General features: G+C 38.4%; 1 protein-coding gene and 1 long non-coding RNA gene across 2 annotated transcripts; both read left to right on the top strand.

The window, feature by feature from the left end:
• The first annotated feature begins 1,013 nt into the window (after positions 1-1,013).
• Positions 1,014-2,831, top strand: LOC148734943 (uncharacterized). Its single transcript, XM_088751743.1, has one exon. It carries the CDS (start codon positions 1,915-1,917, stop codon positions 2,794-2,796), a length of 882 nt encoding a protein of 293 aa, XP_088607869.1. The 5' UTR covers positions 1,014-1,914; the 3' UTR covers positions 2,797-2,831.
• Positions 2,832-16,741: 13,910 nt separating this feature from the next.
• LOC148734944 (uncharacterized) lies at positions 16,742-18,970 on the top strand. Its single transcript, XR_015999118.1, has 2 exons — positions 16,742-17,324; positions 18,278-18,970. It is a non-coding gene; the product is annotated as an uncharacterized LOC148734944 (long non-coding RNA).
• Positions 18,971-23,251: the final 4,281 nt, after the last annotated feature.

The raw sequence follows: 23,251 nt of genomic DNA on the forward strand, positions 1-23,251 counted from the left end.
ATCCCCACTAACCAGCTTGTCTTGAGGAAAAATTTTTAGCAAACCCCTTACATCAGGACGTAAACGTTTTCTGGCTCAAATGAGGGAAAAGGCATCTGACTTCCCATGATTGCTAGCCTATTTGAAAAATCAAATTAAACGGAATTATTAAGGTCATTTTCATCTCTTCAGGGCGAATAGGGAATCGGTCAGCAAGAGAAAGTGTCAAATCCTATGATGAAACAGATCTTAAATATCAGTCTACCATAGTTATTGGACGAAACTCGTCATGATTCCACCCCTTTTGGTTAATCACCTCTCCCTTTCCAAAGCCACATATATTTCAATGTTTCCAGTTCCTTGAGAATGCGTTAGGGGAAGACCAACAGTGTCAAACCCTCTGATGAAACAGATCTTGGATATCATTCCACCATAGTTATTAGACGGAATCTTCGCTTGTCATGATTCTACCCCCTTTTAGTTAATCGCCACTCTCCCTTTCCAAAGCCACACATATCTCAATGTTTCCAATTCCTTGAGAATGCTCTAGGTCCTTTTCTAAGTGCTGGCTAATTCAAGAATTTCCCGCTACATGAATTAAATTCAGTTGTTACTAATAATAAAAATGATATATCATTAGGAAAATTAATTACCTGACTAGGGAATACCGGGTTAAATTACACGCGGAAAGCGATATCGTAAGAATTGCGGAGCGATGAGAGCGGTATCGGTTTTCAGATTGCGAGATTAATTCAATTATGCGATTCTAATCAAAATACGAACAGAGGGTGAGATTATAAACGTATTAGAACAATATTGATAATGATCACAATAATAATAATAATAATACGTATGATGCACGATCCTCGCAGTAGATAGCGCTATTTAAGCAATAGCGAAAATCAGACCTGAAAAAAATCAGGCCTGTACGGGACTCGAACTACTGACCTCTGCGATACTAGTGCAGCGCTCTGCCAATTGAGCTAACAAGCCAACTGGGAGCAGGCCGATAAGTTGATTTGTAATAAACCCGTGAAAGTGATAAATAAGATACAATGAAATATATGAAGTTCATATATTTTTGAACTGCGGTATTAGATACGTATTATTTATCACTTTCACGGGTTTATTACGAATCAACTTAACGGCCTGCTCCCAGTTGGCTTGTTAGCTCAATTGGTAGAGCGCTGCACTAGTATCGCAGAGGTCAGTGGTTCGAGTCCCGTGCAGGCCTGATTTTTTTCAGGTCTGATTTTCGCTATTGCTTAAATAGCGCTATCTACTGCGAGGATCGTGCATCATACGTATCTAATACCGCAGTTCAAAAATATATGAACTTCATATATTTCATTGTATCTAATAATAATAATAATAACTATAATGATGGTAATAATAAAAATGAACATAGCATCAATCAGGAATTTTGTCGATTAAAAGTCCAGTTCTAAAAATTCTGACTTGCTCCGTGTCCTTTCAACTAATGCGGATGTGTCCACGATCCCTTCTGACATGATTTGAAGCTCCTTGCTTGTAATCAGAATTCTGATGCTAAGCAGTTGAAACAGTCAGTGAATCTCATTATAGGAAGTCACCAGCTAACGAGTCATAATTCTCTTTCTCCATGCTAAACAACACAGAAACAAAAAAAGACAACGTTCAATCGCATGAAAGAAAAAGATCCCAGGCAGCCAATGAGAACTTTCACGCCAAAGCATAAACATGTTTAAAAGCTGTTTTGTTTAACGCGATTTTTTCTTTTCTTCATTGAAACTACTTTGGCCAATGCTTGACTTCAAATTTAGCACATTAAAAAAAAAGTTGGTCGGGACTGGGACGAGGGGCGAAAGATGGCGGTCACGCCGAAAATGTGCTCGTAGTATCTTTACAGTTTCGCAGCCCTAGTGGTGGTTAAAATATATTTAATAACCATTCGCAATGCCTGACGAATCATCGAACAAGAAAGGAGCCGTGGATAAAGGCAGAAAACGAACAAGGGAAGGCAGCTCTCAAACAGACGAGGAAGACGAGTTCGATCAAAATCACAAACATGGATGCAAAAAGTGCCTCGAAACAACAAACTCGAGGCTCTCCGGTATTGAAGAGAAACTCAACATGCTATTAACTGTACTTCCCGAGTTGGAAACTTATAAAAAGAGGATTACTCTTGTTGAAGAAGAAAACAAAACCCTGCAAACGAGCTTAGAGAACTCGCAAGCAGAGATAGAAGACCTAAAAACCATTGTTCATGATGTTAATTTAAAACAAGGAGCAGCCGACACCTCCAGTGAACGCATCAAGAGCGATCTCAAAGAGCTACATCGCCGACATGTTAAACTCGAATGTCACAGCCGTAGAGGAAATATGAAATTCTTTGGAATAACGGAACGTGAAAACGAAACAAACAATGACACCGAACTCGCCCTAAGAGAATTCATGCGTACGAAGCTAAAGATCCTTCCAGTCGACGAAGAAAACATTCATTTTGACAGAGTCCACAGAATTACTTCACGCCGTTCACAATCAAATCGAAGTCTTCAACCGCGACCTATTATAGTTAGGCTGACCGATTTTCAAGATAAATTTTTCATCAAATCCTATATCAAAAATCTTCCAAGGGGTACCGGATTTGGAGTATCCGACGATTTTCCCAAAGAAGTTGACGAGGTAAGGAAGGTGTTATATCCGATCCTAAAGGCAGCCAAGCGCGATAAGAAGACTGCATACTTCAATGTCGAAAAGCTGATCATCAATGGTGCTCTTTACCGTGGCGAAGAAACATCCCAATTTCCTTTCTATGGGCGTTTAATGGACAACTAAGCTGAAATGAACGCTAAAACCGTAGTTAAGTTGAGTTTGTTTTTCTTTTTTTTTTTTTTTTTGTACGGAACCACCTATTTGAGAGCTGCGGCTTTTCACTTCGATATCCAGTCAAAACGCCGCACAAAGCTTTAGGTAAGTCTTTAATAGTTATGTGTTTCTGTATATGTTTCCGTTAGTGTTTTCCTTTTAGCTTTATCTTCTGTTATGTTGATCAATTTTGTTTCGATGTCAGCGAAGTAATAAGAATCAAGCCTTTTCATAAATATCAACCGCACTGTGAGCCGCATAGTGCGCGACAAAATTTATCTAGAAAAATATATTGCTGTCACTTGTAATAACGAGAAGAAGTTCAGGAACAAATGGAAATTTTTTCTGTCGTTATAAGATTGTATTGTCTTTTTTTTTTTTTTTTTTTTCAACTTTGTATTTTGACTTCTTCGCTATCTTTTTTATTTAACAGTTTATTAATTTCTGGAAAATCAATTCCCTTGTAGTTTAAATAGCAAACACAATTCTCAGTAGTCACTCGACAATTAACATGCAAACAATAATGTGGTAAATAGATCAACTGTAATTAAATTTGACTAGTGTAACTGTATTGTTATATATGTATTGTAAGTAGTGTAAGTTAATGTAGTTTAAACATGGTGTAAAAAGTAATTATAGTGTAAGTACATGTGTAAGTGTAATAAACAATGCTGTAATAAAAAAAAAATAAAAATAAAAATAAAAAAAAAAAGTTGGTGACTACTTAAATCTTCTAGAGAATTAATTTTTTCAATTTCTGTTTCTGAATTTCATTTAGTTAAACCCGGTTTAATTGAACAGGTTTTCTTGTGCGAATGAGGTGTTAAAGATGAGACAAGTAAACGGTTAAAGCGCAGGAAAACGCTAAAACCAAATTACGTAAATTTTACTTTGCATCTGATTGCTTGAGGAAGGGGCGCAATATTTCAAACCAATCACAAAAACCAATTGAAAACAGTCGAAAACAAAAAACAGTTTGGAAATGTATACGGTAGCCGACTAAAAATTGCCCATCGATAAAAGAGAAATAGCAGGTTTGGCTTAGTAAATCTCATCTAACAGAATTCGTCGCAGTTGATCTTTCAGGACATATCAAACAGGTTTCAAAGCACGAATTTTCATCGCTTTTATCACCCTTTTTTTATTTTTCAACGTTTGGATTAATTGCTAATAGTGTGTAAATGAATGATTCACTTGTAAGGAAGAAAAGTGTTAAATTCTCGGTTGTCCCCGGCCGGACCGATACTTATGGTCTTAAAATAAGTGAGGAGAATTTGCTACCTTTCAATAATCAAACAATGGATAGATATTCCGGTCTTCTCGGATAGGGACTGACGAATAAGCCGCAGGCCCGTCTCCTGTAGGGTTAGGGGTAGGAGACGTTAATTTCCCACGCACGAGATTACTGTGCAGTGGATGTCCTCCCCTGGGGTGGGACGGGTGGGAATTGGCCCTGAAAAGCCCCCATGGGGAGTGGTCAAGTAACGTATGTATGTATGTATGTATGTATGTATGTATGTATGTTCGCATGTTATCTCTCGTTTTGAAGAATGTTTCTTGTTTAATCAAGAAACGTTCAAAATTCAGTTCTTTTTGAGTTTTTGCAGAAGGAATATATAAAATATAGAACTGATCAAACGGACGAAGTCGATTCAAATCTTTTGGACGAAATAAAAGAAACTCGATGCTAAATTTCTCTCAATTACAATTCACATATGAACATCAATATTTTATAGACTTATAGAGAAATTTTCAGAAATCAGTGTCTTTAGCTAATACCTTATTTACATTATTGAGAACATTAACTCAGTATCTGACAGGAGTTTTCAGCTTTCTTCCTGGAAAAAACCTGAAGTAAAGTAGAGTCACGATTTATATCTTTTATTTCTTTCAGTCGACGTTTTCACACTTCAGAAAAAACAAACTTGGACTTAAGAGTTCATTCTACTTCAAGTGATAAGATAATTTACATGTAAAAGCGCAAATCTATTAGTTTGTGTTCAAACTTTTAATTTTTGACATATCGCTGAGCTTTCGCTGAAACGTCTGTGACAATTGAAATGTTGTTAACTTGCCTTAACAGGGTTACTTTATTAATTGATACCCAAAAAGCTTCATCCATGCGTTAAAAACAGGATCTGCTTGATACTTAAGCGGGAAGAAGCATTCTTGTTGACGATAATCTTCAATTTCTTCTTGAGGGAAGAAGTCAGGAAAAAGACCTTTCGCGAGGGAGATCGTTACAACTCTAACGTCAGTTGGATCATGACAACTTTTTCGTCTCGCCCTGTGATCGGCTGATTTGGATTTTCCAGCCAAAGCTAATTTCCTTGAACGGCAAAGCTTCGTTGATTCTGCGGTTCCGTTAATTTGTAGCCTTTGGTGTCGGAATCGTGAATTCTCGTAAAATGGAAACAAACAGTTTTCATCACACACTACACAAAATGTGTCGTCCTCGCAAGACAGTTTGGGGTGAAGGTAGCAAAGTCTCCGGCGGGTAAACGCTTGCATGCTCAGTGGCTTTCCGTGTGAATAAACACTCCAACTAACATTCTCAATATTAAGAAAGAGAGCGTGTTTATTATAGCGATACAATGACTCACGTTTTTCTTTGACAAATAAACTACCACTTACGTCTGTCTATTGGTCTGTCTGAGCTGCGTAACCACGCACGTTTACGGTGAAACGTGATTTTCCACTCACGTGTACTGTTTTTCGTGAAATCATCGTGAAAATCAACTCGCGTCCAATCTTTCTTTGGCATACGCCAAAGTATTGATTCATAAGATTTTAAGTATCCGGATATCTTTGAACAGTGAGATATACTTTTGACAAAGCCATTAATGCTGCGTTTTTCTATGAATTGTGTACGGTTCCTTGAAATATTTTTTTTCCTGATACCGTGACCAGTTTGAATTAATGAATCCGAAAGGTAAGAAAGCTACATGATCTCTTTATCCCAATGAATTAATCCTCTTTAAATATATTTCATACATTTGTTAGTAGGAAATATGAATGAAATTTGAAGTTTATTTCATTAAATAATTAAAAAAAAGAATGCTGCCAAAACTGCAATTTATATAGGATATTTATTGCTACCAAAACTCACTAGTCAGCACATAAGACAACATACGTTCCCTTTCCTCGACACAATCAATTTGCTCTAAAGTGACAGCTTCTTTAATACATCAACACTATACCGATAAGAAAGTGAAACTGCATTTATTGAAACCGCTAAGATATGTATTCGCTAATAAATGAAACTTTCTGTTTTCTGTATACGCCGGACGCATATTTACTGACACTTAACGGTTTTGATGCGAAAAATCAAATTACAGCTATTTTTGTCAACATTACTTAGTCCAGAAAAGCTTTCGTCGCTGGCCAATCAAAATTTTTATGACTTAATAGGAATTGTTTTTATACGGGGCCCTAAAAACAGATGATTCTCAAGACTGTGCTCTCGTTTCTCGTTTCCCTCTCCTTTAAGAAAAAGTTCCCAAGCAAGAATATCATGAATTTCAACGTGAAAGATAAAAGCCATTTGAGGCAATCAAGAGCCATTCCAAAAACAGATTTAAAACCCACTGAGTTCTCCCACGTCCTTTCTTACAAGAATTGCCACTGATGACTAGCCTGAGGCATCAGCTAAAATATTCAGGGACATAAAATCTACAAAACAATTCCATTAACCCATTTATTGCAGATAAAACAGAGCGCTTGCTGAGAAAATTTAATTCGTGGGGAAAATAATTTGGATCGATGGTGACGTTCGCCTACTCAAGAGAAGAGAGTCCTGGGGGGTCACTTGGGAAAAGTTTGTGGGAGAAGAAGAAAGGGAGTGAAGTCGACGTCTTCAAACATAGCTCAAAAGCTGTAGTGTTTTGCGATTGACGTATCTCTTCGCTACAGCAAACGACCCTTTCGCAATAAGTCTCTTTTTCTTGTATACATCTTCGAACCTCGTGTTTCGTTCGGCCGAAGAAAATGAAGCTTTTCTTGATAAAAAAAATATGTTCAATCATATTAATGGTTACCAATCAGAAACATGATGGTTGAATTGTGCAAAATGTTTATCGACCAACGCCTGACAGCTTCGTCACTGCCAACAGTCATGAGCCACTTGTCTCGGTGGGTCTGATAAGAGACCTTTTCTAAAAGACTAGTTTGCAAAATTGTAGTACCTATTTAATTCCAAAAGACCGCGAAAACCTACCAGTCCTTCCTCTTCGGCTAAGCCCGTCGCGGGAGTCAAAAAGAAAAAAATCAGTGAAAAAAAAGAAAAAAAAGAGATGTAAGTGTCCCGCGTGGAACTGGGAGTGAGGTGCATGGGAAGTATTAGGGACCTTAAGCAGTTAGGACGGCGACGCCATGGAAGACGTCGATTAAAAAATGAATTTCTATTTTTAATCAGAATTTCGGAAATGGCTGCACGTATTTACCATCTCATACGGCGCCACAACTCAACCTCAACATAACGTATAAAAGTAGCGTTGAGTTCTAAATGGAAATTAAAATAATTTACCATCACGGTTTCGGTTCAAAGACGACACAAAGTTTGGTGATTTCACGTTGTTGCTTTGCAAAAGCGGCTAAGAAATGTACTAAGTTTTAAAGTACACGTGCTGAGCTATTGTTCTGTTAACTAGATCTTTTGTTTTTCCACGTCCTCGTTGCCGTCGCCGTCGTGGTTTACTTAAGGTCCCTGTTACTTTTCGGGCGACACTTCCAGAAATCTGTACAGCGCTCTATCATCAATTTTTAACTTTTTGACTCGCGCGACGGTTTTCGTCTCACCGAAAAGCAAGCTACCGAAGACCATATCCCTTTGATGTCACGTATCCGAATATAGACGAGGAAATTTAAAAGCAAATTCAAATTGTATCCTATGCCCATATAATCACGTGGAAATACGCGCGGGCACTAATAACAACCGCGGCGAATTTTTCGTTTTTGCCTTAATCATTTTCCCTTTTTTAGCCTGCTTTTTTTTAAACGTGCGTGTAACTCTCACATGAGAAGACAAACGGGGCTTACGCTGTAAGTATCTCGGAGAGCTCCATACAATTCCTTACAATAAAATTATAAGGAATTGTATAGAACTTTTTTAGCATTAGTCGAGGCGCGGCGGATGTTTTCACATGTGATCCTTCCAAGGATCACATGTGAAAACACCTGCTGCGCCACGACTAACGCTAAAAAAGCTCCATACAATTCTTCATAATAAAATTGTAAGGAATTGTATGAAGCTCTCTGGGATACTTAGTGCAAGCCATGTGTGTCTTCTCATGATGAGTTAAATGATCAATGGATATGTTGAATCGAAACGAGAAAAACTGTTAATAAAGACAGGATTCAAAGTCCCATAATTTGAAGTATTGCACAGAAATCTAGAAATTTGATAAGTGCATTAAGATGAGCCAGATGAGATATCTTTAGTGTTGGTAAGCTGTTCGGTACAACTCTATAAGAAGAATACAAAGAGTTTGCGAGCGACGCGTGATTTTGGCGAAAATGATAACGTCATGCGTGAAAAGAAATGTGAGAGAAACGTGATTAAAGCTCTGCGTGAAGTATGAAATCCACCCTCAGATCTAGGAGAGCAGAGCTGCTGAAGAGCAGTGACTTATTTCTTAAATTTTGTGAATAACTAAAGACCGCTGACAAAAAAAACTGAGGGTGAGCCTGACTTTTATGTGAAAGCGATTAGTAAAGGGAAATATCAAGACGTTACGAGTGAAACTTTCCGAGACAGGAACGTGATACGAAATGCGCGTAAAGCGTAAATTGACTCCTGTGATTTTCGCGACCCATATCTAATTTTTTTTTAATTTCGTGGAAATCGCGAGATTCTCCAGTGCTAATTGCTCACTTTAAAAACCTGAATGATTTGCCTCAATAAGGTTCCGAACAATCAAGACCGTGAATAGAAATGAGATTATTTCTGATTTTATCCAGGTTTTTTTCTTTTTTGGTTCTGGCCTCTAACGGCTGTTAAGACACGAATTACGTCTCGTGTTCCCTTATACTTTTCGTGCTCTAACTGCCTTTTGCTTGATTTAAAACATAAAAAGAACCAACAAAGTCTCTCCAATTGTTAATTCTTGCGCAGGATCATTTATTTCCCATAGGATCTCTTATTTTCGGCTCAAGGACAACGCGCATACTCCGTGATAAATAGAACGCGCACATTTTTCGAGCTAGAATTAAAAATAAATGGAACGTATCATATTTCCTTTCACAGAGAAGCAATAACTGATGGAGACTAAAAAGAGTCTGACAAACCCAGAGTATAGTATATTAAGGGTATAAGATAAATCTCTCAGTGCCAACTTGCAATCGGCCAACAAGGAAGGAGCTATTATGATGGCATGGTTTCCCACTGACTACTATCCCTGATGGATTTCGAGTTTCGTGTGACACGTGACGTCTTAATGTCCCTTAAAAGGGCACCAGCGGCGACTAACCTTTTCGCTAGAATTATACTTTACGTATAGTCCCCATTGCACGTGAACCTGTAGGCAGATATAAACCTTTCCTGAATTCTAAATAACTGTTTGGTCCTACTCATTTCTTTGTCGTGTATTAAAGGAGTATCTTGTGTTTCTTCACGTTTTAAAAGAGAACAGAGCAAATTCGTTTCTCAAAAGTAAAGAGCCAACCACCTGCTGTTAATGACAGATTTTAAACAGATTAGACATGAATAATCAATATAAGTCGTGGTTATAAAAGTCTGTTAAGGCGGACTACTAAAGCACATCGGCCGTTCGAAGCCCACCATTGAATTTTTCAAGGTAACTCCAGCTATTTTCTAACCACAACTTATCTCTTTTTCTTATTCCTTACTCTAGGTTAAAACATTTTCTCTGGGAATTGAGATACTCTTTTAATATTAATTATACGGGAATACAGCTCACGTTAAAAGTAAGTTGCACCTCAGTTGACCAGCATTCACTTTTTTTTTTCGTAATTAAGTTTGAGCCATCGTCTTAAAGCTTTTTTAGCAACTAGGTCTGAAACAAGTATAGATTTCGGTTATCAGTCGAAAAGGAAGCTTAAGAGCGAGTTGAAATACATCGCTGGTAACAAATTACAGAAACAATAAGGCTTGAAATTAGTACAAAATGATAAGTTGTTCGTGAGATGAAAACAAAAAAACAACAACAACAACAAGAAAACCTATGAAGCGAACTCTTTTTTTACGTTTTCTAGTTTATAGTTATATTTTTAGTCTGGAGTAATCGAGTTGAGCATCTTACGGACTTTCTGCCACCAATTTCCACGCATTGAAATGACAAATTGGTTGTTAAAAATTGGTTCCAATTTGCGCGCGGCCAGGATGACGAAATTACATGAATTACATACCTGTTTATGTGGTAAATTGTGTTCACCGGGGAAAGAGAGATTATCAAGAAAATAGAAACTTATCACGAAGCTGAGACTACAAGTGATGTTAGCTGTATGAATAATGCGTCGCACAGATCAATGCACTGATTTCCGAAGGATGAAGCTGTGTGTGAGAAATGGACGAGTTTCGTTCGTACACATCGAAAAGATTTCATTCCTTCATGCGATCAAATAGGTCAGCTTCGTGCTCCCTCCAACATTAAGACGGCGCAAGGTAAACTTTCCTCTCTCTGTATCAGAAGAAAATGTTCAAAAAGCAGGCTAATTTTGGTTATCGTTCTCCTACGACGCAAGATTGTCCCACATTCTTCTCGACGGATTTCTCGCAGTTGAGGTGGCGAGTTTTTTACGTGTGCTTGGAATATTTTCCTATTCATTGTCTTTCCTTGTAATTCCCTTTCGCTTTTCTTGCTTTATGAACTGAGTCTAACCAAATCTATTAGCGATCGCATATGAATTGCAGATATGCACGTGAAGAGTCTGAGTTTTAACCCTGAACCAAATTCTCGACAGAATTATGGATCACGGCAAAGTTACATTTAGACATGAGAATGAATCATCTGTGCTTCAATTTAAGGTCAACTGTGGTTGGTCAACAGAACGTTGGAAGGTCACCAGCTCGTGTAGAATAAAAATATCGATGAAATGTTTTCGGTAGCCAGAACCCAAATGCTTTTCGCCTCAGCCGGCGACTGAACGGCGATAGATCGTAGACTTGCTGATTGCATAGCAGTATCTGTATTATGAGGGCTATATGGCTATCGGTGTCACTTAAACCGTCTTTAACACTGTACGAACGAAACTGTAGCTTTACAGACGAGGCAAGTGTATAATTTCTATCAAACTTTGGCTATTGTTATAGTTTGAATTTTTTAAGACAATGGACCTATTGTTGAACGTCGCAATGGATGCTTCTATCTCTTAGGGTGAAATTGCACTCTGCTTAAATCGGATGCCATCGGGAAATTGTCGGGGATGGCACTTTTTTCCCTGCAGTAATCTACTTGGGAAAACTTAGACAGACCAACTAGGGGCTAGTCAGTAATTGTTAGGGGAAACAGTTGAGTTGAGTTGGGAAGTGCATTGGGGAATATTCTCGTGGAATTTGTGCACAGCAAAGTTACTTTATTTTCACTATTGTGATATCATTATCTGTCAAACCCATTATCACTGTTATAGCCTGCAGTGCAGGTGCCTTATCAGGGCGAGTTAACGTTAATAAGCGCGCGATCGTTTATTCAACCGGCCATGTTTAATTTGGAGTGAAAATTGACGGTAGGGGGGAAGTGACGGGAAGGGGCGAAATATTCACTCCCCCATCCTCTCCCCTCCTTATTTCTTAACTGTCACTCACCCCCTCAGTGCAAATTTCTTTCTCCCCCCAAGCCTTCTGCTGCCATTAAAATTAAACACGACAGCCATAATTTTCTCCACTGGAGATAATATTGAGCCCTCACACGCCAAAAGAAGCCTCAATCACCTTCAGTAGGCCACTCTATTCTATTTGTTCATAAATGGCAGCTGATTAAATTGCGGGCAAATTCTTAATACTCTCTCTTTGCTCTTTGATTATGGAGTAGTTGTGTATTACAGTGAATTGCGTATTACTTCATTGTAAGCGAACATGGCTCGCAGAAATCCTGTCACGGAAAGCTCGTGGATTCTTTTCATCTCAGAATGTACTTGAGTTCTTGTCATGCATTTTGACGTAAGACTTGGGCTTTCTACACATATTTGTAGTTCACTCTGTATGTAGTCCATTGACGTTAATATGAAGCGGTTCTGTGCTTATGAATGAAGAGTGATAAAGCAGGTTTATTTGATAAAGCAGGTTACTAGGTAGGCAAGACTAAAGTCCTGATGTGGACTAAAGTCCTGATGTGCTTAATAATTAACAGTTCTTTAGGTAAAAAAAAATGCTTGTTGTACCAAGGTAAATCATGCTAAAAACAGTTCCAAGTTTTGTTTAAGGCCGTTACAGCTTTTCTATTCTGCTTCAACGGTACTTAGAATGAGGTAAATTATTTACTTTTTGCGCGACTTTTGTGCTTAGAATGAGATAAATTATAAACAATTATTCAATGAAGTTTTTGTGATATCCGGTATAATCAAGGTCGAGTTAAGTGTTATCAGCCGAAGCCGAAGGCTGATGATGGTGACTACAATGCATACTGATGATGGTGAATACAATGCATAATGATGATGGTGACTACAATGCATAATGATGATGGTGACTACAATGCATAATGATGATGGTGACTACAATGCATAATGATGATGGTGACTACGATGCATAATGATGATGGTGACTACGATGCATAATGATGATGGTGACTACGATGCATAATGATGATGGTGACTACGATGCATAATGATGATGGTGACTACGATGCATAATGATGATGGTGACTACGATGCATAATGATGATGGTGACTACAATGCATAATGATGATGGTGACTACAATGCATAATGATGATGGTGACTACAATGCATAATGATGATGGTGACTACGATGCATAATGATGATGGTGACTACGATGTATAATTAACGAAATTTACCTTTTGCGCGACTAATTTGTGATAAAGAGCGAAATTTACATAGCTTGATATCTTAGGAGTTTTCGTGCCTTCTTTTTTCTTCTTTCTTTTTCCTACTTTAATTATCAGTTATTCATTTTGTTACATAAGATGTCCGGATCCTTTAGCGTAGGTACAGTGTTTACGTGCGAACATCGCTAAACCATGTATTACAGTTTGTCATTTGCACGTGTATTGTCTCAAAATATGCTGTTAATATTTGCTTTCAGGTAGCGAAATTAATGCGCTTGGCGCAGGTTTCCATTTACTCTATTGGGAATGGCTTCATAAGACAGGTGTACTGTTTATCTCACGTTGCCTTCATTGAGCCACAGTCGTTATCACGTGTCTATGGGGTTGTTTTTCGGTGTCAGCATTGCTTCACTCGCACAGCTGTATCAGTCTTGAATTACTTTTTCCGCTTGCTAAACTACCCTAGCGATACCTTAACTTCTAGACATGAATTAAATTACACGTCACCTTACGACTTCGTTAAGTTATCCTGCAACTGAACTGATGATAACAGACCAACTAATTGGCCGGAGGGAATTATCTTGATGTGAAACCAAACTCTTCTGTCTAGTTCACTATGAAATATCAGAAGTTAGGATTATCCGTCGAGTATTGAGAATTAGCATAAACTAAGAAGATGTAATCTTTTGTTTATATTAAACCAGTGGTTAGCGTTTAAAGCGCACTCAGATTGGCAACTCAAACCTCGCATATCCTTTGCTAGTCATCTCCGAGCAACTCTCGCGGGATTTGCGTCTGAAAACATTTCAATCGTTGCAGGAAAAAAATTAGTTTGTCATCTTTTCGCGTTATTTCACTGTTTTAGTATTTACTAAAACAACCACTAGCCACTTCCATTTTGGAATACACTTGTCGATGAGACGGTTACGGTGATGAAATATCGGTCAAAGGCTTATTAAGCACGGCGTACCTTGCATTTTGAAAGAAACAGAAGTTCCTTTCCTGTGTTATTATAATCAGTTTTCCTGAGCAGGAACAACTAATCGGTCAGTGACCGTGTGCCAACCGAGTGAATTGGTAAACGAAATTGGCGGGAGAAACACAGCAACCGAAGTCTTCTTTATCTTGTCACGAAAGGAATTTACAAGTTGGTGTTTCCGAATTTGAGTTAAATCCGACTTTGAATCTTCTTCAAGTAGTACAAACTCTGAAAAGAAGAGAGTCAATCACTATCGAGGGGTTCTGTTTATCCTTTTATATCCCAAGATCTAATCGTCAATTCTCCCCTCTAGCTGCCACATATTCCCTGTAAATTAGTTACGAGAATCTTGTGTTGGACCAAGATACCAATTACCTCACTCCTCTCTATCAAGCGCGTGTATTACGCCCGCTCAATGTACATGTCACGTTTTGAATAAAATTTGAATTTAAAGATGTTTTTCAATCCAAGTTGCGATACCACCTGTTCTGAGTGACAATTTCGATTTATGTCTAGACAAGTCCCGCCTTTTGGTTCGGAAATAATAAAAACGCGGGTCTTGTGCTTCGGTTCAGTATCCAATTCTTATCAAGATTTCGTCTCGCAAGGCCATATTCTCAGTTCACAAGGTAACTTTAGGCATTTCGTGCAGTATATTTTCCGTATGCCTTCCCCTTTACGTTTTGAAATGATTTCTTAAAACTTCCTTATGGTTAGTTGGGGGTAACGCTATTATTTTTGGATAGATGTGAATGATTGGAGTAATAATGCGAGCCCGATATTTAAACCGTAGATGGATTTTAGGTCGTAATCTTTTTTTTTTTTTTGTATTCCGGTAGCAAACACGTTTCCCCATATTAAGGACAATATTTAACTCAAATGACGTTCAACTCAAAAAAACATTGCATTTTTCCTACATTTCAGATAGAAACGGAATTAAAGTCCTTTTACAAGACATCATCAAGACTGTAAGGAAACACAAACATCTGAACTCGTGAAATGGAAAGGGCGCTGGTAACATGTCACGCGCGCTTGAAAGAGCAGCTGTCACAAAAAGCCGATCAACATGAAAGTCTGCAAAAAGCGAACAGTCAACATAGTCAAGTCGAACGGCTTTTTCCAGAATTTTTCTCCGGTTGCAACGAACCACGTTTCAAAGAAAGCTGCAAAGACAAGGCTTACACGCATTCGAAGGCGGAACAAGGGCTCGACCCGTTGATTCAGTCGTGGTTGAGCTTATATGGTGGGAACGCATGCGTCCATTAAACATCACTTTTCCACGTTTTCATGAAAGAACAATTCTAAGACTACTTGTCTTTTTTAGGCAGAACAGAGACAGTGACAACAAAAATACTCTGAAACTTCTGAGCGGACGAGAGAATAATTCTGAGATCTCAGTTTTTATTAAGGTTTCATGATAAGAGATGTATTTCCATCACCAAATTGACTAATATACCTCGAGGTTACAAAACAATATACAGGAGTGAAATTAATTTTCACACTTTTTTTAAGGCACTTTTAGTTTGTCATGAAATGACACTAGATCTGTGCACACCTATCGTTTTCTCAGAAATATTTTTTAAAATTTGTCCCTAATTTCGATCACTTTAGAGAAGTAGGTTGAATTAAGTCTGTTATGTTTATGATGTTTTCTGCTTAAGTTCACTTACGTTCAGGTGAAAAAGATTTTGATGTAAAGTGAAATCGAGACTGTTAATTCATTAAAGATCTCGACTCAGAATTTTTCTTCAAACGTTGCACATTTAACTTCAGTGAGCTGGTTGTTGTAAAGTATTCTGTTATTGTTTCCTTCTCTCAGTTGGAAGTACAGGGGTACAAGGTAGTTTTCAAGTGGCGATTTATTGTTTTCACCGGAACTCTTAAAATAGAAGTTCAAAAGCTAACGCTAGTGTTTTGCTGTTTTCGTGCAGATCGTCAAGATTATATGTCAAATGAATAGATGAAATTGAATCCGCGTAAAAAATCAGTTTTGATATAATCAAATTACCCGCTGGCAAAAACCCGTCTGTTTTGATAAATTTGGGTTCAGTTTTAAACAGTTTGTCTTGTTGTTTACGACTTTCATCACAAAGCATCGGCAGCAAACTGATTGCCCTTCACTATTCTCTTTGCTAAAACTTTCGACAAGGTTTTCACTTAGACCGAACTGTATTTTGATTGGCATAAGCTGCCCATGCTTCAATTTTTTTTCCCACAAAATTGATGAAATTCTTCTGGAAAATATGTTATGAGGCGTGAATTGAAAAGGACAAACGTGAAATTAAATTCAAGTGGAGTCTGAAATCATCAGAAATGATGTTTAGGCATCCGGTGCCTAATTTCGGTTATAGCTTCGGCAAAGGTTAGAGTTGAATCGCGGCATGTTAATGGTGTAAGTGGGAAGCGAGACGAGGGTAATTCTGGTCAGATTTAATCAGTAAACGTAAATATTTCCGAACCGTGCGGTCAGAGCGATCAGAGCTCAAAGGCGAGAGGGTGAATGTGTTTGTTACTAACAACCTTGTACAGGGAAACGCACAGCGTGACTTTTCAGCCATTAAGGCCTGGCTAAACTAGGAAACTTTGTTGCGGAGGCAAATGTTTCCCAGTTTAGCCGCGTGGGAAACACATGTTGCGGAAACAAATTTTGCTACTCGGAAACAAAAATTGTTTTTGCCTGCAGACAAAAACATTTTTGTTTCCAGGACACAAATTTTGCGTCCGAAACATATGTTTCCCAGTTTGGCCACGATGTAAACAATGTTGATTAATTTCCAGTGCCGCTCGCACATTGAAAAATGTTTCATAGCAAAGGCGAGCAGACAACAATTAAAATGGCTGACGGCGAAGAAATTCAAGCAGGTCACCCTCAAAGAAAGGGAAAGGGAAGGGAAAGGAATTGGAAAGATGAAGAAATTGAAATGCTAATTATGCTGTATGAGGAAAGGCCTTGTCTCTGGGACGTGGGTCATAAGGACTAAATGAACAGGGACAGTAAGGAGGTGGCGTATTCGCAAATCGATCTACTGATGACAGAAAATATTATATCAGCCGCGAGGATTACAAGAGCAAGTGGAAAATTATCAGGTCACAATTTATGAGGGAGCAGGCCCTGGAAAGAAAAAAGAAGTCCGGTCAACAAACAAACGATGTGTACCACTCCTCTTCGAAGTGGTACAAGATGCTAAAGCTCCTTATTATTGTGCAGAATGCCACAAAGGGATTTGACACAATGAAAATGAGAACATCCTTTGATCCCCACGCTTCCTCGAAGTCAGTTTATTCATACGCGCACGCGTAGCTCATTTGTTTTCCGAAACAATGTTTCCTCGTTTAGCCACTGGGGCAGCAAAACATTTTTTTTGTTTCCTGCTAATTAGCCACCCCAGGAAACATAACAGGAAACAATGTTTCCGCAACAAAGTTTCCTAGTTTAGCCAGGCCCTTAGATAAGTTACATAAAATCTGAATGTTAAGCTTTCCCGCACAACACCCTAGTTAAACACTGGTCGCAGTGATGAAAAGTTCTTATGGTACAATTCATTAAAAAATCGGTGAAGGTAAGGGACTGTTTCTTTCAACTGATCAGCTGTTAAATTAAATTCCCTCCGGCCTCGGGTTCTAAACAATAAAAGATGATATTAAACTTTCAAACCGACGCATATACTGATCAGTTATTACTTTTGGAACCAACATATTTTCCATTTAAACAATATTCGAGCTTCCCCTCTCATTCTAACTAAATTTATCATGAATATTCTGCATTTATTCAATCAAATACCGCTCTTCACTCATGATGATGAACTTTGTTTTGTTCGTATATTGCGACCTCAGAGTAACTGAAACAGGAAATGTTTTAAAAGTTGTCAGGAAGATAGAAACTAACACGTCATGTGTAGGTGGAAACTCAATAGTTAGTGGAAATCTTGCTGTAACATTGATTTTCTATGGAGGATGTGGCATCGTCGATTCCGGGATTTACGGATCATTGCGTGTACAGTATCTTAATATTCCACGAGAGCAATTTTTGATATTGGGTGTCGAAATCACTCAGGATTTCTATGGTTTTTCTATGGATCGGAAGAAAAAAAAAACATCAAACCACCTCACCCTGTCAACCAGTCAGATGCAAAATAAAACCACACGTGACCTAGTCTTACGCATTTTCCCGCCCTTAAGGCAAGTTTGCCTGTTTTTCCTTTGAGCACCCATTGGTTAATGATGATGTAAGCCTCTTGTCTGATTGGACCGTGTGATCACCCTGGTTTGGTTTGTCAACACGCAATTGAAAACTGCTCCAGCATCTGTTAGTGGTTCGAATTTGTTCGATGATATTCACTGCCAGTCTTAAAGTGTCTCTTCGACTTTTAAACCTATTTTACAAACATTTTTATTACGTAAAATTACACTTTCCCTGAGATGTTTTTTACAAGAGGCAAACGCCTGTTACTGATTTAGCAGCTTTTTCATACTTCTAGCCATTTTCCTTATTTTTTTCCCTGCCTTTTCTCAGAGATCGTTCAACTTCACCGCCGGTGGACTTAATGGGAACTTCCACTCTTTTGACAGTAGCCCTCAAAATGTTCCAAATGATGCTATATTGCTTGCTGATGCTAAATATATCAGAGCCGGAGTACTCTTCAAGCGAAGAAAGAGACAGGAAAGTTAAAAAGAAGGTGAAGAACGTGGAGAAGCGTCAGGTTTTAATTCTCATTGAAAATGTCGACCGCCGATTGAACACTTCATGGTGCTTATGGCTCCCACTGATGGGGAAGATCTGTGACATATTCACTAAAAATTTCTCCAGACGACAGCAATAAAGCATCAACAAGAGTGAAACACTACACTGTGAGTGCACCGAGCAACCATTACGCGTCAGTAGCTCAGGGTGCATTGCGCGCCAATCAAGATGGCGGCCGCGGGAAATTCGAAGTGACTGTTAGACCTTTCTTTGAAAAAAATAAGATCGCCTGATTAGGCAATGTTTGTGTGTGCCAGATCTATTAATAGGTACTTTTGGAACATTTTGAGTGTTACTTGTAAAAAGAATTGAGGTTCCCTTTAAAGTACCTGGATGTGTCACGGCATTCTGCGCGATGTTCTGTTGCTTAACTCAGTGTTTGTTCCGTTTGATTTCGATCGCAGAGCCACAATATTTGCCGATTAGAATCTGAGATAGAGATAATAAAATACTTAAGTTTCGTTGTGTACTTTCCCTTAAAACGTTCCTCCCTGAATTGCTCCACAAGGGTCACAGGGTACCCACGCATAGTACGAGGTGAACGCGGTTGTTTGTGCAAAGCATGGAAACAGGACAGCCGGACATTTTAAGATCTCATGAAAAGACACTTGTTTGTCGTCGTGGCTGAATTAAGATTCCTGGTCTCGCACGAGCTGCGATAAAGAGCACTGACTCGAAGATTGCGAATAGCCCCGTTCTAAAAGATTTCCTTCCCAAAAAAGAAAACATGCATTCCCTTGAATAGCATTTTCGAAAAGCTTACTTTTAGGTAAAAATCTTTTCCAGCGTTATGTTGACAAGGTAAAGTTATTTTATGCTCCAGTTTAAATTTTAATTTTCATAGACCCCTGTCTGCAGAGTATAACAGATAGCCGCACGATTTTTTCCTTTCAGTCTTACCATACTGCATTTCACATGGCAGAATCACCTTTGCACGCACGACTCGTCGTTCTGCCCTTTTATACAGACTGGCACAGCCCTGAAATGGGTCTGTAACACGGAAACCAACTTCCATACTGCTGGTAAGACGTGATTATGGTGTCAATGAGTTTAAAGCATGTTATTAATGTGGTCTTTAAATAAAAAATGACTCTAGTTTGCGGCTTTTATACACCTACCTGTTTACGTTCAAAATATTTACGACGAGGTTTTCAATTGAAAAGCTTTCGCTTTCCAACATTTTTTCCTTTGGTAAGGAAGAAGTATCCTGCCAGCTGGTATTAATCCTGAACCGTTTAAAACGATTTTAAAGCACACACAATTTCTGTAATATCGTTGTGGTTCTAAACTTATAATACTATTTATCTTCCCTGCAACAGTCCACCCACATAGTCACGTAGACGTTTTCAACTGAAATATCGTATACACATTTGTTTTGTACACTACAGTTTTTACAGTTCTCGAATGTTTTGTGTTCCCACTATATGAGGTCAACAAATATTAAAGCGAAAATATGAAGTGTCTCGAAGTGTTGAAATCGTGTTGTTTGCTTTCAAAATCATGCTAAAATGATACTGCAATAAATTCCGAAATCACCGGGTTTCTAAATTTAGAATTAAAAAGTGATCATGGAAAGATCGGTAGAGACTAATTTAGGAAAACATTTCAAAAGAATTGATTTTTGATAAACTTTGTTTTGACGTTCAAATATGTCTATGAAAGGAAAAAGTAAAAAGATATGTACAAAACAAATGCACCTATTGACATCACTGGTTGAGCTAAAAGCTACTAAACATTTATATATTTCGCGTTTTTTTAGAACTTTAAGTAATTTAGGGGTAAGAAACTCTTGCGTTCTCAGTGCGAAAACAAGGAGGGTGTTTTTTTTTTAACTTATCAGAGTTATTTACGATTTTCGATATTTTCTTTTCAACCGTACTACGCGACTTCAATTGGTCATGGCTTACCGCTAAATAAATATTGATGAGGTTTGTGACGCTACAAGCTGCCGTAAATACTCAAGCTACATCTTAAATAGAGTGCTGCTATTGCAGCGACTCAGCTGTCTTACATCTGCGACATTGAATCACAGGTGGTTTCCGAATTCGTGTGATCGCTCCAAGTCAGTATTCTAAATTTAAGCTTTAAAAGCTTGGCAGACAAAAATATCAGCGACTGGTGCCTTCATGGGAACGTAAAAAGGCGAACGTAATCTTGTCTTGGCATTCTCTGTTGAGCGGTGGCAATCGACATTTTAGCAGAACGTGAATTCTTCTAAAGAAGAGAAAGAAAACTCTTTCCAAGGGATGCTCGACTGATTTCATGGCAAGGACAACAAAAAGAGCTCCTCTCGTCCGACTCGACGCGATTGTGGAAACATCAGAAACAGAAGAAAGCAACAAATATTGTTTGGATTCATCGCTGCAACGAAAACAATTGGGAAAAGCCCAAGATTTTTCAACTCCAAGGAGAAAAAGAATTAGCTCACATCACCCTAGACGCTTCCGCGATAAACCTGAAGAGGAACGAGATCGTTCGTTTTCTCAAGAATTTCCTGGCGAAGCTACAAAAACAATAAAGACTGGAGAAGGGACAAGATCTCACAAAGGAAAAAACCGCAATGTTAAAAAGAGACAAACAGACAACCTTAATTCACCAGAAATGACACAAGTTAAAATGATGTTCCCAGACTTTTTCCCAAAGAGTTCTAGCAGTCATATGGGATGGCAATATGAAATAGCTGACACGTATCATCAAAAGAACAGAAACCTACCAAAGAGAAATGAGGAAGATCCTCTGATTCGTTCTTGGCTAAACCTGTTTGGCGCTCGTGTTCTTTCTTAGAATTTATCCTTTTTTTTTGGTTTCCATAACCTATCAAAGCTATAGACATAGCTTGCCACCACCGGTACCTCGTGAAAACTGAACCGAAAGCAATATCAGCTTGTTGTAAATATTTACTGTTATTTTCAGTAGAAATCAGAAACAGTGCTTGTAAGATAAAACAACAAAGCATCATATTCAAAAAATAAAAATCTCAGGCAGTTAGTAAATAGTGTCGCGCGTCCACCTGCAGGCTTCCTGCTGTAACGCGATTATATTTATAAATGAGTAAAGTTTGTATTGCCAGTTGACAAGAAGACTTCGAGAACGCTTAGAGTGGGGAAGTTTTAATTCTTTCTTCGTAAGTTGAATTCCAAACGCGTTCTCCAAAACAGAGTCAACAGACAGTGAAGTCCGACTGAGTTAGATGCATATCCAATGCCCCCTTCTGTCGCCTACCGTGGGCAATTTTTTTATGTACCCTACCCGGCTACTGGAAAAAAGTCGGATTAGCACTATGAATGAAGTTTTTTTTTCGCGGCCAGGCGAAAAAGCGGAAAGTAAAGCAGGATTGTTTTAAGAAACTGTTCCATCAAGCGGGAACCTCGCCGAAGAACACAGATAACCTCGGAAAGTAAACTTAAAAAAAGAGACAGAAATAAAAGAAAAAAGTGTCTTAAAAGTGCCTCCAGCACTTTTGTCTTGTTCGAAACTCAACTTTAGCTCGATTATCGCTTGTCTGATCCTGAATCTGAATTCTTAATGCAATTCTCTTGCAAACTGATTCCTTTAATTAAAACCTTGCTAAACTGGAGTGGTGAAATACATGGTCTTGCAACTCGTTGTAAAAACCTTCCGTCTCAGGCTAGAAAGAAGCAATGTATACCAAATTTATTACTTGAAATGTTGGAAGTGAGATCATTTACTATTCGTAATTAAAGATTAATTTCTAGGCCTTTTGAATTTAGGCTAAGGTAATTGCCTACGCTAAGCGGTTGAAGGTGGGGTGGTTTGTGGATCAACCTTACTGACGCAATCGTTGGATGCGTGGAAGTTAAGTCGAAGATAGCCAAAACAGAAAACCATGGAAACGATATGTGTTTCTTTACTCTGAACTGGTCAGCTCAAGTGGCCACCACAAACCGCATAATATCAAGCCAAGCTTTAACATCCATTCGATTTGAAAAAGAAATACATTCATAATCTGCAATCAGAACAAACGCAAATCAAGTCTTTTAGTCGTCTCGTTGCTAAATTCACAAAACGTCAAAGTCAACTTACTTCTGTGGCGGGTCGCTACAACAGTCTCACTTAACAGGCAAGCAGATTATTGTAAGAGAGTCTCCAGGAAAGCGGAATTATACAGACTTAATAGTAATTTCTTTCTCACTTCGATTCTTCTGAAAAACTGATTCGAAACATAATTGCCTAACTAAATAAATTCTATAGAATTAAAGCCAATCAGGATTCTTGTCATCAAACAAATCTTTCAACAAGAGGCAACGCCTATTCGATAAAACTTCCCTGAGTGATCAACAAAGAATTTCCCCCTCGCAAGATCAACACAAAGCTAAGCGGACATGTGATCAGAATAACCAAATATTTCAATTAGGAGACTATCAGTTGATCCAACGCCAAATTCTCCGACCTAACATCATAACAACTGTATGGCAAACAGTAACGAGAATTCCTAATTACATCATGGGCGTGAAGGGGTTAAGCGATCTTAACGCCAGTAGAAGTCCCAACGGACATCTGTGTGCGCGCGCTCTCTGTGTTTACTTTGGGGTCACATAATATCTAATGATGAAAGTGACTCCTAACAGTTGTTTAGGAGCCTTCATTTTTCTGCCCTCTTTCGCGGAAACGGAAAAGACCGGTATCCCGCCAAAACCACCGAAATTTTTTTCGGGCGTGAAAATTATGAATAATCGCTTGAAAAGCGACACTGGTGCTGTTGAGCTGCATGACCTTCCATTCATT

This window comes from Stylophora pistillata, chromosome 3 (assembly GCF_964205215.1).
Source record: "Stylophora pistillata chromosome 3, jaStyPist1.2, whole genome shotgun sequence".
NCBI lineage: Eukaryota > Metazoa > Cnidaria > Anthozoa > Scleractinia > Pocilloporidae > Stylophora > Stylophora pistillata.

Bases quoted from the DNA above. Each gene is read 5' to 3' on its own strand.
- LOC148734943 (XM_088751743.1), top strand. From the start codon at position 1,915: ATGCCTGACGAATCATCGAACAAGAAAGGAGCCGTGGATAAAGGCAGA.